This window comes from Manacus vitellinus, unplaced genomic scaffold, assembly GCF_001715985.3.
Source record: "Manacus vitellinus isolate BGI_N305 unplaced genomic scaffold, ASM171598v3 ctg7180002433928_pilon, whole genome shotgun sequence".
Classification (NCBI taxonomy): Eukaryota; Metazoa; Chordata; class Aves; order Passeriformes; family Pipridae; genus Manacus; species Manacus vitellinus.
The window spans coordinates 13,677-31,195 of record NW_021938533.1 but is presented as its reverse complement, the minus strand read 5'-3'; the positions used below and the strand labels follow the sequence as shown (position 1 = coordinate 31,195).

The window sequence follows — 17,519 nt, the reverse complement described above, 5'->3', positions numbered from 1 at the left end:
TTATTCTTTGGCATGGGCATAGACAATATTCCTTTTACCCTTTCAGGATCCAGTCCCTTACATCCTTTACTTAACCAATGCCCTAGATACTTCACTTTTTCTTCTGTAAACTGCAACTTGGACTTGGACACTTTAAGACCCTTTCTTCCCAAGAAATTCAGAAGTCTAATACTCTCATCTCTTACAGTTTCAGCATCCCTTCCAGCTATTAGCAAGTCATCAACATACTGTACCAGAACTGTTCCTTCACAGGGTTTGAAGGACTCTAATAGCTGTTCCAGGGCCTGCCCGAACAAATTTGGTGACTCTGTAAACCCCTGGGGCAAGACTGTCCACCTCAGTTGCTGTTTTCTATGGGTGTCCGGATCTTCCCACTCGAAGGCGAAGTAATTTCTACTCTCTGTACCAAGGGGACAGGTCCAAAAAGCATCTTTCAAATCTATCACACTGTACCATTGATGTTCCGGGGAAATTTGGCTTAGTAAGGTGTAAGGGTTAGCGACTACTGGGAACCTTGTCACTGTTTGTTTATTGACCTCCCTCAGATCTTGTACCAGTCGGTAGGTCCCATCAGGTTTTTTAACAGGTAAGATGGGCGTATTATGGGGAGACATGCAAGGTTCTAACAATCCTTGTGCCAATAGTCTTTCTATGGTAGGCTTAAGGCCAACTTTTCCCTCATTAGGAATTGGATATTGTTTCACTCTAATAGGTTTGTCTGGATCCTTCACGGATATTTTAAAGGGTTCAATATTCAATTTTCCTATGGTCTCAGGGGTATACCACACTTCTGGACTGATCTTTGTCTCATCTTCTGCCGTAAGGGCATAGATTTTTACTTTTAACTCTCGTTCTGATACTTCTAAATTAATTCCTAACTCAATCATTAAATCTCTTCCTAACAGATTATATTCTGCTTCCGGAACCAATAAAAAGGTTCCCAAGGCAAACTTATTGGAAACCTCTATTTCAACATTTTTGATTATAGGTACTTTAAAGGGCTCCCCCTTTGCTCCGATTACTTGAGCTTTATCTGTTGAAATTATACATCCTTGGGGCAGTTGTTGAATGGTGGATCTTTCTGCCCCCGAGTCCACAAGGAACTCCATAACCTGTTGCTGGACCCACTTTTAATTTTATCAAGGGCTCTGTATTCTTTTGGGTCCCCAGCAAATAGAGCCCCTGACCCCTTCAGTCTTCTAAAAAGACCTGCTCATCCTGTAGCCTTTTCCTACAGTCCTTCTTCATATGTCCCTTCTGGCCACAGTAATGACACTCGATTCTTCTGAAATCCACTCTCCTAGGTCTCTCTGGCTCTTCTCACTCATCAGATCTAAAAGACTCTTTCCTTCCCTTTTCTTTATTATGTTTATGTTCTCCCTTAATTGCTGCTACTAAGATTCTTGTTTGTTTTCTCTGAATATCCTCCTTTCTCTTCTGCTTCTCCTCTTCTTTTACCTCATCTCTTCTAACATATACCTCCTGGGCTTCCCTCAGTAACAAATCCAACCCTTTTGTTTACCAATCCCTGTTCTTTTCTAACTTTTTCCTAATATCTTCCCATGATCCCTGCACAAACCTGAGTTTAAGTACCGCCTGTCCCATGGCATCATCCTCGGGATCCATTCCTGAATATAACTGAAAACTTTTTCTCAGTCTTTCTAACCAATCCGTAGGTGACTCATCTTTCCTCTGATATTCTTTGAATGCTCTGTCTATATTCTGTCCCCTAGGGACGGATTCCCGTATACCCTGCACTATTACACTTCTCAGATCATCCATCTGAGCCCTGTCAGCTGCTCTCCGATTGTCCCAATTGGGCGTCTCAAGAGGTCATTTCGTATCAGCCGCTGGGCCTTGTTGATGCCTTCTGTCCCAGTTTCTCATACCAGCACCCCTAATCATTCCCCTCTCCTCTACAGTAAATAGAATGCCCAATATAGCCTGCATCTCGTCCCAGGTGTAAGTATTTGGTCCTAAAAATTGATCAAATCTTTCAGAAACCCCTATGGGGTCTTCTAACAGATTCCCTATTTCTTTCTTAAAAGCTCTTACATCTCCAGAGCTGAGGGGCACCCATAAAAATCCTATTCCTCCTTGTCTTCCTGTTAGAGCTGTCTCCCTGAGGGGATATAGTTGTGAGTGTGGAAGGGGGCTGTTAATATTTCCAGGAGTTGACATCATATTTGAATCTAAAGGCGACTCACTGGGTTCTTTTACTGGTATGTGTGCTGGGGCAGATGGTAAAATGGCGGCTTCCCGCCCTTCTGAGGACAAAATGGCAGTTTCCTGCTCTTTTGGGGACAAAATGGTGGATTCCCGCCTTTGAAGAGGTGAAATGGCGGGCTTTGGCTCCACTGGAGCATTTGGTGTAACTGCACTCCCTCCATTATAGGGTGCAATATAAGGTGGAGGGGAATTCCAAGGCTCTGGATCTTTTTCAGAGTCTACTTGCTTTCTTTTCTCTCTTAGAGGGAATAAGCAAGTGTATGTACCTGCTCCTAGCCAAATGATAGCATAATGGCTCTCTTCTAAACAATAAGGTCTTTTATCATTAACATGCCAGTTCAAGACCTCACAAACCCAGCTCTCGAAAGAGCCGTATACTGGCCAATACACACTTTCTCCTATTTGTCTACCTCCCCACACTTCAACACAGTAATAAACCATTTTCTCCCTTGATTTTCCGAGAATATGTGGGTAACTGCTCCAGTTTTTCAACAATATGCCTAAGGGGCTATCTGGTGGAATCCCCTGCGACCTAGCCTCAAAGCCGCTCACTTTAAGTCTCCTCTCTTCCTGACAATCACTTCTAGACTCACTCATGCCTTTATATTTCTCTTTGGTAGATAGGTCCCTAACAAGATTCCTTTCTCCCTGGGAGCTGCAGCTGCCCAGCGTAGACTGTCTTTCTCTCAGAGGGTCCTTCTTCGAGTTCCTTATTTTACTCCTGAATCCCTCCCTTTCCCGGGAACTGCCAGACCTCAGGAGCCTTCCTCCATCGGAGGGATCACCTGGCTGCTCTACCATACAACCTCCCATGGGTGAGGAAGCCTTGCTCTTCCCCAATCCCATCTTCTGGGGTGCCTTCTTGCTCGCTCACACACACTCAAGTCACAAACGCTTCCCCCTGTTCGTGGCCTGCTCCCTCGCGGGCTACAGGAGCCGCACTACTTGGGGGTCCTCACTCGCTTCATTCTCAGAGAACGTCTCACACAGGCACACCCCAGGACCCCCTCCCAACCGCCAAGAGGGCTCGCAACACTCACCTCTCCCTGGATGAGTCTTTGCTCTTTAGGCAGCACCACACCGGGGCACTGGAGCGGACCTCCCCAACCGGACAAACCCACAGCTGCCTCTCCCTAGGTCAGCTGCCCACTCGCAAACCGAGCCTACCAAAATTACCTGTCCGAGCTCCTCCCTGAGCTGGACTTCGTCCGGACCCACATGCGGAGATTATGGAGACCTGCAGGAAACCTTCTTTTTGCTTACTTGGCCTTAATAAATGGTTCGGTATGAAGGGTCTGAATTGTAGGATCTCCCAGGGCCGTCCAAAAATGGGACAGGGGCGCCCTCCCCAGAGAGTAGTCCTATCACTCAGGGGTCTTCATCCGAGTCACGGCACCAAATTGTGATCGATGAAACGAGGCTATAATTTAGGATGCAAAGAATAAAATATTTATTAATGCCAATAAGCAAAAACGGCCAACCGGGTGTCTGGGAGGAACCCAATTTCCTGCCGCAGACCACAATCAGGGAACAGAAAACAGGACTTATTATACCCCTTGTTAGCCACCTCCCCCCAGTGTCAGTTCATCAGTCCATTGGTCCAGGTTTCGCGGGCTAAACTCTGTATGGTTCCTCTTTCGCGGGCCAAGTCCAGGTTGGTTCCTCTTTTCGCGGGCTGGAGCTGTTGCCAGGGGCTGTCGACCAATAGTCCAATGGCTAATAGTCCTTATGGGCCATGATGTAGGAAAATTCCGCTGGGATGACGGTTAGTCCTCTTGGTCGACCATCCCCTGCTGGTCTCCATGTTGCTTTCTATTAATACCCTTAAAATTAGACACTTTCAAAACAGCAACTATCAGTATGCTGAATCACTATTGCGTTGTGGTTTTAACAGTCCGCAGCTTATAAATCTCGTGGTTAGTAATTGCAACACACTCGAACTTGTGATTACAGCCACTGCTACAATAACATTAATAACAGTATTATAACTTTATTAACTCTTATCATATTCTGAGCAGCAAATTTCCTAGTTTCACTTATAACACCCCACAATGGAAAACTCCCTCATTTTGGGTCCTTGTGCCCCAGATGGCTCTGACCACCACCTCACCCACCAGTCCCACAATCATGGAATGCTTTGGCTTGGGAGGGGCCTTAAAGAGAATCTCAGCACACTCAGAGTCAAGAATTCCTTCCTACTATCTCCTGGAACTCTTCCCTCTCTCCGTGTGAAGCCATTCCCCTTGTCCTGTCACACCAGGCCCTTGTCCAAAGTCTCTCTCCATCCTTCTTCTTGGCTCCCTTCAGGCACTGGAAGGCCACAATTAGGTCACCCCAAAGCCTTCTCCAGCCTGAACAATGCCAATTCTCTCAGCCTTTCCTCACAGCAGAGCTGCTCCATCCCTCTGATCACTTTGATGGTCCCCTCTGGACTCGCTCCAACAGGTCCATGTCCTTCCTGTGCTGGAGCCCAGAGCTGGAGGCAGCTCTGCAGGGGTGACAACATTACAGCCGTGTGTGTTCCAGCAAGGACACTGTGGAACCTCCTGGAGTAAAGGGGCCATTGTGACACTGTAGGGCCTGCTGGAGCCAAAGGAACCCTGGGACACTGTGGAACCTCCTGGAGTAAAGGGGCCATTGTGACACTGTAGGGCGTTGTGGACCCAAAGGAGCCCTGGGACACTGTGGAACTTCATGGGACCAAGGGTTCATTTTACCATGAAGGGCCTCATGGAACCAAGGAAGCCCTGAGACATTTTGGGTCCTGATAGAATCAAAGGACCAATGTGACACTGAGGAAACTCAGGGACTCAAAGGCCACTGTGAAACTGCAGGGCTTCATGGAACCAAAGGAACCCTGAGACTTTTCAGAACCTCATGGAATCAAGGGGCCACTGTGACACTGCAGAACATCATGGAGACAAAGGGACCCGGGGACACTGTGGACCTCAGGAAATCAAGGGCCCATATTGGCACTGTGGAACCTCATGGAATCAAGGAGACATTCTTACACTGGAGGGCATTATTGAGCCTAAGTGACCATTGTGACACTGTGGAACCTGATGGAGTCAAGGGGCCTTTGTGACATGCAGGGCCTCATGGAACCAAAGGATTCCTGGGACATTGTGGAATCTCATGGAACCAAGGGGCCACTGTGATATGTGGGGCCTCCTAGAACCAAAGGAGTCCTGAGACATTTTGCAAACTCATGGAATCAAGGGTCCATTATCACACTGCAGAATCTTACCAAGCCAAATGGACCCTGAGACTCTGTGGAACCTCATGGAATCAGTTGGTCATTCCCACACTGTAAAACCTCATGGATACTCTCAGGTTCCCATTATTGAGAAAGACACCTCTTCCCAAATTCAGCTGCAAAGGAGACCATGTGCCAAAGTCAGCAGTCCAGGTTTGATTTAACAGTAAATAGGAGGGAGAGAGAAAGAAAGAAATAGAGAGAGAGAGAAGAAGGGGGTGGTGGGAAGCCAGTGAGAGAGAGACAGAGATGAAGTAAATGTATCACACCATGGAGATCCCTGAGGCTCCCACCAGTCCTTCTTCACCCTGCTCTGCTCGGTGGAGGGTCCCCAAGTTGTGCTTCTGGGCTATCACTTTTATACAGTCCAAGCCCTGGGTATTCAGGGGGGTAGATGCTGTTCCCACAGCTTGGGCTGGCACATCTACAAGGACTTGCTTCCTTTCCCACACCTTGCCACGGTGGGAGTTTTGCCCAGTGTGCTTCCAGTCTGCAGGTGGGAATCTTTGTCTGGATGGGTTCCCCAGACCTGCCTTACCAGCCCTGGCTTCCTGTTGGGGCTGTCTGCTCTTTCCCACAGTCTGCACAGTGCAATTCTGGCCTGGGGGCTACTTCCAAAGCTTCACCTCCCTTTAGGCCTTGGAATTAAAGGCCCTCCTGTTTGCCACCAGTGCTTATGTGTTGTGGTGCCTTATGGGATTTTCCTGCTTTGACAGTGTTTTGAGACAGTTCATTGTGCCCTTCAAGTCCTTCCATGTGCACACCCCCCCCACTCTCACCAGTGTCTGGCCCTCCAAAGAACACAAGCCCTGATGATTTGTAGCTCCCACTCCAGTGGTTGGCACTTGGACCTCCCTCCGTACCCAGAGCTCAGAGCTCCCTTGTGCCAGAAAGTTTAAAGAGATTGTGCCTCATTCTGCCAAGAAAACCCTTGGAAAAAAGTGTCCCTCTGTGTTTCCTGGGATAAGAGCACTCTATTGTCATCTTCCAAAACCTTGGAGAGGTCCCAGAGATCTCCCAGGAAGGAATTTGGGGCCTCAAGCACATGACCCGTATATAGAGGCTGAGGACTCAGGGGTCAGTGGTGTGAAGATTGAGGACAGTAGAGGAGCAGCCTGAGAGGTCTGGAAGGGGGGTGTCAGAGCTGGTGGAGCTTTTCTTCCTGTCAGAAAACAGCCTAAGAAAGAACTAGTGCCACCAAGGGCAGCTGGGGTGGCCTAGACTGGGGACAAGAAGTCAGAAATTTCCCTCCAAGGTCAGTGTTGTGGTGCAATATGTCACAAAGAAGGAGTCTGGATGAGCCCAAGGCTTTGTGTGTGCAGGAAGAGCCAGGGAGGACGCAGAGATGTCAGTGCAGGAAGGTGCCAGCCAGGTGGGGCAGCCGGGGGATGACGACAGCCTGCAGGGAAAGGGGCAGGGCATGGACACCGTAGGACAGCCTGGGCTGGAGAGGAGACAGGGATGGGGAGAAGCTGAAAGGCCCTGACAGAGCCACCTTCTGCAGGCCTTTGGCCATGGCTGCTGTCTGTGCCCCTGATGCCAGGAGGAGGGGAGTGCCCCTTGCAGCCCTGGGGCCTCATGGCCTCCTTGTCCCTGCTCAGCAGCCTGGCAGGTGCCACCCCATGGTCCTGCCCTTGGCATTGCACATCCCACATCCCAGTGCCCCAGGAAGAGCCCTGAGGAATGAGGCAGGGACAGCATCTGCCTTCCCAGAGGCTGGGGGTCAGGGTATGGCCCTTTGGATTAAGAAAACAAGTCAAGGTTTCTTCAGCATCAGAGCCACCTTTCCCTTGCTTGTCCATCCTTGTCATCACTGTCTGCAGGTTTCTGTTCCAACTGGAATCTGGGGACACTTTCACAGTCATGTCCTTCAGTGGGACCCATTAACATTACAAGAAACTTCAGTATTTCAAACTCATTTTGACTTCTTGAGAAGTTGTTTGAGCTTCCTCTCAGGGACTGAGTCTCATGTAAACAACCTCAATGTCCCCTGAGGGTCATGAAATGCCTGGGGCTGTTGCTGTGCTGCTGAGCTGGGCCAGGCTCCTGGCACACAGGGAGCTCCTGGCAAGCAAGAAGAGCTTCAAAGAGACAGCTCTGCTGGTGAGCAGCTCCTCTGCACAGCCCAGCAGGGCTGAGGGCACTGCCTGCAGCACCCAGGGCACAGGAGAGAAGGCAGAGAGATGAGAGGCAGCCTGGGCTGGGAGGTGACTGAGCTCTCACTAGGCAAGAAACCTTCCCAGGATTTGAAGGAAGAATTCTCTGGCTGTAGGAAAGTTCAGCTTGCCTTCCTGGAGGCATCTCCTAAAGCTGGCACATCCCACAGCTTCCAGGATCTTTCAGCAGGACTCTCCCAGTTGCTGCAGTGCAGGGGAAGTGGCCACATGGCAGAGCAGGGCAGGAGCTGCAGGCAGCAAGGGCAGAGAGGAGAAGGGAGCAGGAGGTTCAAGGGATCCTGGGGTGGGAGGACAGGGCAGAGCTGCTCAGGGCAGGAACCTTGCCAGCCCTTTGCCACGGTCAGGCTCTGGCTGCAGAGCAGTGCAGGTGAGTTCCTGCAAGTGCCTCTGCCAGCTGCCAAATGGCAGCAGTGGCAGGAGCTGTCAGGATGGCTCTGCTGGATTTGCTGGGGTGCAGCAGGAGAAGCTGCTGCAGAGCAGGACTTGCTGCTGCCCCCTCAGAGGCCCAGGGCCAGAAGGTTCCCTGTGCCAGGGCTGGCTGTGGGGTGGGAAGGTGGGGGTGCAGCCAGGGGTGCCCAGGGCTGTGGGGCAGAGCAGGGTCCTGCCCCCAGGGCTCTGTGTGCTGGGGCAGGGACTCTGCTGCCTGCCAGGGTCAGCTCTCAGCCCGACCAAGGAGCTGCCACAGCCCTGCAGGGAGAAGGTGTGGGTGGAAGGAGTGACCCCTCAGGGCAGGGCAGGGCTGGGCAGGGCCCTTCAGCTGCAGGCTCAGGGCTCCTCACAGCTTCAGCTCCACCTCCTCCATTTCCAGGGGCCCTTCTCAGGAAGCACATCCCCCCAGAACACCTCCCCCTTCCCAGCCACCGCAGGGGTCTGGGATCTGCTCTGCAGCCCCTGCCCAGGCAGAGCTGCCCCTGGGCACTGGGCTGGGGATGGCTCTGGCAGCACTGGCAGGGAGCTGAGCTGGGCACAGGCAGGGGCTGCTGGCAGGAACAGCTCCTCACCCAGAGACAGGCAGGCAGGGAGAGGCAGCTGCTGCCACAAGGGCTGGGCAGGGGGATGGGGGCCCCTCCCTGCTGTCCCTGTGGCACAGACCCCTTCCCTGAGCAGCTCCTGCCTGGGCTCCTTTCCCAGCCTAAGCAGAGCCTGTGCCCTCAGGCCCACGGGGGCTGGGCTGTGCATTGCCCTGCAGCAGCCAGAGCCCAGGCAAGGACAAGCCCTGATTTCCAGCTGTCTCTGTGTGTCCCTCCTCCCTTGGCAGCAGCACTGTGGCATTTCACTGCCATCCCCTGCTGCCTGGGCTCTCCTTGTTCTCACCAGTGGGTTTTCTGAGCAAGTGTGGGGTTTGGGGGGGCAGATTCCTGTCCAGACACAAACCCTTTGGGTGCTGCTGTGGGGATGTGTCTGTGGGAGCCAAGTTCCCAAGTGCCCTCCAGGCACCTTCAGGGTCTTCAGCTGTTTGCCTGGGTGTTCTGCAGGGCTGCAGGTGCCCTCCAGAAGGGCACAGCTCTGCCATAGGATCTCTGTGCTGCACAGGATCCCCATGGAGAAAACTCCTCAGTGCTAAATCCATGGAAATGCTCTGGGCAGCTGTACTTGGGAGCTGCAATGATCCCTGTGTGTGGCAGTCTGAGAGGAGAAAAATGAGATCCTAATCAGGCATCCCGAGGAAAGGCAAGGATTCTGTCAATGTGCTCTTTGAACCAGGATTCCTCTGCTCCAAGAAGTGCCTTGTTTATTTTTGCAGGGAATTCCTAAGGGCCATCCCCCTTCAGCTCCAAGCTGCCAGCCAGGGGGAGCTGTGAACAGCAAAGATGGCCAGCTCTCGTCTCTGCACCAAGAGACCATCCCTTTGCCTCTCAGGACTCACAAGATTTCACTTGGAGCACAAAGTCCCCCAAATCCCCTCCCTCTGTTCTGCCCTTGGGCAAACTGTGACCAGCAGTTCTGGAAACACTTTGATACATCACAAGTGCATTTAATTGGAGGTCACCCTGTGCTCCAAGTTGCCTCTCACTGCACAGCAAGAAGGATTCCTCAGCAGCCCATTCCAGGGTCCCTGCTCTCAGTGCCCCCTTCAGCCAGCAAAACCCAGAGCTCGGGCAGAGGGATGCAGAGAGATCTTCCTCAAAATAGGCCCTGAATGTTGAATTGCTATGAGACATGCAAGATGTTTTGCTGATTGAGTCTGGCCTAATTCAGTTCTGCCTTTTTTCTCCTCAACAGAAAACAATAACCAGAGGCAGCAAATGTCCAACAGCAGCTCCATGCCCCAGTTCCTCCTCCTGGCAGTCGCAGACAGGCGGGAGCTGCAGCTCCTGCACTTCTGGCTCTTCCTGGCCATCTCCCTGGCTGCCCTCCTGGCCAACGGCCTCATCCTCAGCGCCGTAGCCTGTGACCACCACCTGCACACCCCCATGGGCTTCTTCCTGCTCAACCTCTCCCTCACAGACCTGGGCTGCATCTGCACCACTGTCCCCAAAGCCATGCACAATTCCCTCTGGGACACCACAACCATCTCCTACATGGGTTGTGCTGCACAGCTCTTTTTCTTTGCCTTCTTCATCTCAACAGAGTTTTCCCTCCTCACCATCATGTGCTACGACCGCTACGTTGCCATCTGCAAACCCCTGCACTACGGGACCCTCCTGGGCAGCAGAGCTTGTGCCCACATGGCAGCAGCTGCCTGGGCTACTGGGTTTCTCACTACTCTGCTGCACACAACCAATACATTTTCCCTGCCCCTGTGCCAGGGCAATGCCCTGGGCCAGTTCTTCTGTGAAATCCCACACATCCTCAAGCTCTCCTGCTCACACTCAGGCTACCTCAGGGAACTTGGGCTTATTGTGTTTAGTGCCTGTCTAATATTTGGTGGTTTTGTTTTCTTTGTTTTCTCCTATGTGCAGATCTTCAGGGCTGTGCTGAGGATCCCCTCTCAGCAGGGACGGCACAAAGCCTTTTCCACGTGCCTCCCTCACCTGGCTGTGGTCTCCCTGTTTATCAGCACCTTATTCTTTGCCCACCTGAAGCCCCCCTCCATCTCCTCCCCGTCCCTGGATCTTATTGTATCACTCATGTACTCAGTGGTGTCTCCAACACTGAACCCCCTCATCTACAGCCTCAGGAACCAGGAGCTCAAGGATGCCCTGAGGAAACTGATAACTGGCTGTTTTTCAGAAGCAATAAACTCTCCTTCTTCTGCATGTTATGTACCTCATTAAAGGCCAATCCTTTTATGTACTTCATTAAAGGCCCACCATATCTTCTTTGTTTTTTACTCCTGGTAGGGTTGTTATTTTTGTGAGAATTTGTTCACACCAAAAAATCTTTATATATATAAAGATATATATAAAGATATATATATCTATTTATATAGATATAAACACCATTTTCAATTCAGTGTTTGCCTTTCTAGCCTTACCCACAGGCTGTACAAATTGGGAATTTTACTCACTGTGTGCTTAAACCAAATAAAGAACTCTGCATTGACTCATTTACCTGACATCTTTCCTCTCTGACTTCTCTGCAGCTGCAGGGTCGGAGAAGAGCTGGACCAGAAAAGAGTCCCAGCAGAGCAGCACTGTCAGGGAGCAGCAGCCCTTCTCCTGCCTGGCCTCCTCTCCCTTCCCTTCCACACTGTCCTGCAGAGCCCTGTGTTGTTGGAGGCCTCAGTGCTCTGGCAGTCGGTGCCAGTCCTGCTGCAGGACTGTCCAGGGACTGCAGGCAGGGACAGCCACGGGCACTGCTGGCACAGAGCTGACCTCTGCAGCAGCACTGCCATCCTGCAGGGGCATCTCCTCAGGCCAGGGCCTCAAAGCTTCCATCTGCTTTCCACTTTGCTCTCCAGGATGTGCCCAACACAACGCCCTGCAGAGGAAAACAGCAGTGACCAGCACAAGGGGGGAGTGCTCAGGGTGGGGGCACCCAGCAGTGCCCTGGCACAGCCAGCGCCGCTCCCAGCACTGGCCTCTCACCCCAGGCCATTGGGCTTGTTCTTCCCTCCAAGGAGGGACAGCAAATGACCAGCTCAGGAGTCCATGTTTGCCCTGCATGGACAAGACATGCCCCTGTGTCACAGCTTGGGGCTGGGGGGGGAAGGCTTAGACAAAGTTGATGGCAGAAGCCGTCTCGTTGAGCTACGAGGGGCAGAAAGGACCCCCTTGCTTTCTAAATTCCTTCTCAGAGAGGAACCTGACTCTGGCTGGATCCAATCTCAGACTCAGAATTTGGTTTAAACTGAAAGAAATTATAGAGGTGTGATTCAATCACTTTGTCCTGCAGGTTTTAGTGATGGCAAATCAGAAATATTTCTATAAAATGAGTTATTTATTATGACAAATGAACAGAAAATTGATCAGACAAGTGATCAGATGATGTACCTGAAACAGAATTATTTACTGCACAATACAAAAGCCAAAAACTCCTAGCAGTATTGTGTAAGAAACAACAGTGCAGTCTATCAAAATCATTCTATTAAAGCAATTGGATCAAAGCCAGCAAAAAGAAACAATCCTGAAGCAGACATTGAGGTAACTCACCCCACAACAACAGGGGGTAGTTCTCTCTCTTTCACTTTACCCCTGGGCAGTGACCATGAAGAGCTGTCCCTGCTTCATGGCAGAAGCTCCACACACTTCAAGGAAGTCTGGGGAAGAATCTGTTACATGAAAGTTGGACAGGGTTTTTATAGTTATAAAAGGTTTGACTGCTGGACATGTTTGCAGACCAGGGAGCAGCTTCTCTGTCAAATCCTGCTTCAGAAAGCAAGATGTGTGTTTGAAGTTTCAGGAAGCATTTTGGGTTTAGCATAATTCAACAATAAAAACAGCACCTTGACACCAGCAGTAACTCAGCACAGAGAGCTTGCATTGTTTGCATTCTCTGACCATTGTTTAGGTATTATCAGAGCAGAGCATCCTGCCAGAAATGGCCCCTTGATTCCATGAGGTCCCAAAAACTCTCAGGGTTCCTTTGGTTCCATGAGGCTCTGGAGTGTCACAATGATGATTTCATGAGTTTCCACTGTGTCCCAGGATTCCTTTAGTTCCCTGCAGTATCACAATGGACCCTTGATTCCTCGAGGTTCCGCAGTGTCTCTTGGATCCTTTGGTTCCTCAAGGCTCTGCAATGTCACAGTGGCTCCTTGATTCCACGATGTTCCAAAATATCCCAGGGTTCCCTTGGCTCCAGGAGGCTCCCCAGTGTCCCACTGGCCCCTTGATTACAGGAGGCCCTGCAGTGTCAGAAGTCCAACCCTCTGCAATAAGCAGGAACATCCACAACTAGATCAGGTTGCTCAGAGCCCTGCCCAACCTGCCCTTGAATGTTTCCAGGGATGAGGCATCACCTCTCTGGGCAACCCGTGCCAGTGTTTCACCGCTCTCACTGTAAAAAATTCTTGGTTATATCGACTTCAAATCTGCCTTTTTTTAGTTTAAAACTATTTGTCCAATCGCAGCCATGTCCAGGCTCTACAAAAAGTCTGCCCCCATCTTTCTTAGAAGCCTCTGTGGTGGTGCATCCTCCCCCCATGCTCCTCAGGCCTGGTCATGATCTCAGGAGCTCCTGACAAGCCTTGACCAAACCAGCTGAGCAATGAAGAACCCCTGGACTGTACCAGGGTGTGGGGAAGTGTCCCTGGACAGGACCAGGGTGTGGGGAAGTGTCTCTGGACTGGACCGGGTGGTCCTGTATAATACAGGTGGGAACAATCCAGAGTGGAAGAGCTGGGGAACACAGGATAATCAGACATCCCATGAAAGCCTTGGAACATTCCCTGCCTGAACCATGACCCAAATGGAACAGTTTGGACACAATTCCCAAATAGTTTGGAAACTCCAGTCATTCCTGACACCAGGATGGAAATTCAGCAGATAACTAAAGCCAGTCCCCTTGGGAGCCCACACCCAGCGGGGCTGAGGGAGGCCCTGGCAGCTCCCCAGCACCTCCCTCTCAGTGGGACACCTCTGGCAGCCTCTCCCAGCTCAGGAACCCTCCAGTTTGCAACACTCCAAAGACCCTCCCTGACGCCCAGGACAATTCTGATCCCCCTCCATAAACACTCCTCCAGCTGTGACCCTTGTCTGGTGGGAAACACAAAGGGATTTGTGGTAGTGTTTCCCTGACAAGGAGAATTTGGGAGAGGGACCTTTCCACCCCCAGCTATTGATGTGTCCACACATCTCTGCCTGGGTGTGGGTGTGAATTGACTGTGGTGGGAATGTTGTAGTTTTGAATCCTTAATTCAGTCAATGTTAAAATTATAGCAACTGGTATTGAATCACCTGATAACTGTTAAACGGGTCACTAATTAAATGCTACTAATGTCTTTAACCCTCTTTTCTTTGGATCCAAATCCTTTGTGCCCTGACCCTCTTGCATCCCAAGGCTCTGTGTAAATCATTCCCTTTCATCAAAAAATATATATTTTTCATGACTTCCACTTTAAAATCTTCCTCCTTAGCTAAACTACAAAACAACTCCAATTAGCTGTAGAACTCTTGAAGACTTGAAGACAATTAAAGGAAGGAAACAATTTGTTTCTCAGTGTTTTATTGGGTCCCACAGTGTGTTTGGAGTTGCATCAGCTGTCAGTCCAAGATGGGCCATGTCAGAACTGGTGAGGTTGGGGGGTGAGGAGCAAGGCTGGTCATACAGGGTCGGTCTGGATCTCCTGAGGAGACACTCAGCATCAAGATCACTTGGAGAACACCTTTGTCATCTCTTGTCTGAACTAAAAAATAGCCATCATTGAATTAAAACAAAAAAAGGACAAACTTGGAAGAATTGTTTTGAAACTGCTTTGAAGACAATTAAAGGAAGACAAAGAGATCCTGAGGGATTTCTGCATTTTAATGAGCCCCACAGTGTGTTTGCAGCCCAGCCCATGATCCTGAGGTAGTGAGAGAAGATTGAAGCAGCTGCTGAAGAAGTCAGAAGCCAAACTGCAAGTGCCTTGAAGCATTGCTGGGCCCCACTGAGGGCAGGCACTGCCAAAGCCTCCCCAGGGACTCCTTGGAGCAGCTCCTTGGAGGCCAGGAGTGCAGGCAGACAAAGGCTCTGGGCAGGCCCCTGCAATGCTGAGCAAAGCCTGCCTTGGTTTTGTGGAGCACAAAGGCCAAGGCCTGAGCCCCAGGCCCTGGCCCAGCAGATCCTGTCCCTCCCGGCTGGCTCAGGGCTGTTTGGGGGCACTGGGATGGGAGGGGGAGGAACAACAAAGGCCCAAAACTGGGCAACCCCTGCCAGGCTGCTGAGGGAGGGGCGAGGCAGAACCCAAGTGCAGAACCCAAGTGCAGAACCTGCCAGGCAAGTGTCTTGTGGTGGCCTGAGTGGCAGAGGCAGCTGCCAGAGGCAAGGGGACAAAGGCCTGGGTGCCTTTGGGCCTTGCAGCCCTGCCAGAGCCCTTGGCCATCTCTCCTGCAGGCTGTCCTGCCCTGGCCCTGCTGCTGCTCTGGCCTTGCAGGCTGTACACACCCCTCCTGCTTTCCCACCCCCTCCCAGCAGCATTTCTAGACCCTCCCTGATGTCTCTGCACCAGCTCTGGCTGTTGCCATGTGCACTTGGCCTTCTGACCTTGGATCCTGAGCCCCTGTGCCACAGGACATCCCTGCCAGAGCCCAGGCCCTTCTCCTGGGGGTCACTGCAGAACTGAGCAGATCCAGGTCACCTCCCATTCCTCTGCCAACCCCCTGGGCCTGCTCTGGGCCCTCCAGGTCCTTGCCCTGCTCCCAAGGGCTGTGGGGGTGCTGAATGGTCAGGGCTTGGGGTTTAGAGCTCAGGGTGGGGATTAGGCAGAACTTTGGGAGGTTTGTTGTTCTGCTGGCAGTGTCTGGTTCATGATTAGGTGAAGAGATTTTTGGTCTAGCTCAGGATTAAAGCTTGGCTTTTCATACTGGTAATACAGGTTTGGGATTGGGGTGGGCATTAGAGGACAAATAAGAGTCTGGAGTTCTGGGTTTGGGCTTTGCCTTTGAGGTCAGGTTGAGGTTGGGATTAGAGCAGTGGATTCCTCTCAGTTAGAAGGACAGCACTTTTGGGTAGCCTTGGGGCTTGAGGTTACAAAGTGCATAAAGGTCTATCAGGAATATTTGCACAGTCAGTATTTTAGCATCCTCAGCATTCCCTGAACCTGTTTTTACCTCATCAAAATCTCTCCTCTCTATATGCCAAGCCTCTCTTTCCTTCCCCAAATATCCAATTCTTTTTGTCCCAGTTCCTCCTAATCTCCCCCAGACTTTCATCTAGGTGGGCTCAGCTCTGTGATGCCACTGTGCAACCTCATGGAATCAAGGGGCCATTGTGGCACTGCAGGGCCTCATGGAAACCAAGAAACACAGGGACACTGTGAAATCTTGTGGAACCAAAGGACCATTTAATATTTGGGGCCTCATGGAACTAAAGGAACCCTGAAACCTTTTGGAACCTCATGGAGCCAGGGAGCCATTGTGTCACTGTGGTGCCTCATGGAAACAAAGGAAACCTGGGACACAGTGGAACCTCATAAAATCAAGGAGCCACTGTGACACTACAGGGCCTTTTTGGAGCCAAATGGGCCTTGGGACACTGGGGAACCCTATGGAATCAAGGGGCCCTTGTGACACTGGGGAAACTCGTGGAAAAATGGAACGTAGAGACACTGTGCAACTTCATGGAATCACGGGGTCATTCTGACAGTGAGGACAGCACATGGACTGAAGGGACCACTGTGACACTACAGGGCATTCTGGAGCCAAAGGAACCTTGGGACACTGTGCAGCCTCATGGAATCAAGGGCCCATTTTGACACTTCAGGCCCTCATGGAAACAAGAGAAAATCCAGGCTTGTCCAGGTCCTGAGGGTGATTCAGAAGGGATGCAGCAGTGATTTCTCCCTACAGACCCACCACTCCAGTGGTCTCTCCCTGCAGTCCATGGGTGTCCTGAGCATTTTCCCCGGTGCCTCCCTGCCCTGAAGGTTTCTGGCCCTCAGGCTGGAGCTGAGGGGGTTGGGCAGGTGCCTGAGGAGGGGGTAGAACAAGGGCTGTGTCCAACTGTGCCAGGAGGGCTGTGCTGGGCAAGGATGAGGAGGCTGCAGAAAACAGTGGCACTGGGGAGGGGAGAGGAGCAGCTGGAGAGACCTTGTGCCTGCCCACGCTGGGCAGGAGCTGCCCCAGGATGGCAGCTCTGAAGCACTCCCAGGATGTCCCTGTGAACAGGAGGGGAAGACTGGATCTGAAAATGGAACCTGGAAAGCAGAGAGCAGGAGTGTCATGGTGACACTGCAGGAGAGTTGCAGCCCTGGAGCAAGGTGACAGAAGAAGTGACCCAGTCCATGCAGTGGCCTCAGAAGATCCCAGAGCATCCTGGAGATGCTGGAAGGGAGTCCAGCTCTGCTTCACAAGTTCCCAGGGCCTGTCCCTGCCTGTGCTCCAAGGGCTTCCACCCCCCAGGACTATGCTCAGAGAGCACTCAGGCCTTACCCCGAGAAAAAGGCTCAGGAGGACAGTGTGGAAGTGGTAAGAGAGCAGCTCTGCAAAGACCAAGCCCTGCTGCTCCCTGGCAGTGCTGCTGGGCTGGGATTATTGTCCCCTTCCCGTTTGCAAATACACCCTGTCCTGCAGTGTGCTGTCCTTTAGGAACATCTGAGAAGAACGGTCTTGGACAAAGAAGGCACTGCAGGTCCTTTATTTTGTTTAAATCCTCAGAGAGAACAATACATCTTTTTTACAGCTCTGGGTAAAATTCAGTGGGTAGACACTAAATTAGAAGGTAAATTCAAAATAATATTTCATTGTAGAGAAAATTATTGCAAGAAGAACCTGATGACCTCCACGAAAACCTGAGCAGGAAGACTGGGCCATTTAGGAGTCTCATTCTGAATG

The 17,519-nt window shown here is 51.3% G+C and overlaps 1 protein-coding gene across 1 annotated transcript; it reads left to right on the top strand.

The window, feature by feature from the left end:
- Window positions 1-9,908: 9,908 nt before the first annotated feature.
- Window positions 9,909-10,880, top strand: LOC108643501 (olfactory receptor 14J1-like). The gene has a single exon (XM_018087811.3). It carries the CDS (start codon window positions 9,909-9,911, stop codon window positions 10,878-10,880), a length of 972 nt encoding a protein of 323 aa, XP_017943300.3.
- The last annotated feature ends 6,639 nt before the right edge of the window (window positions 10,881-17,519 follow it).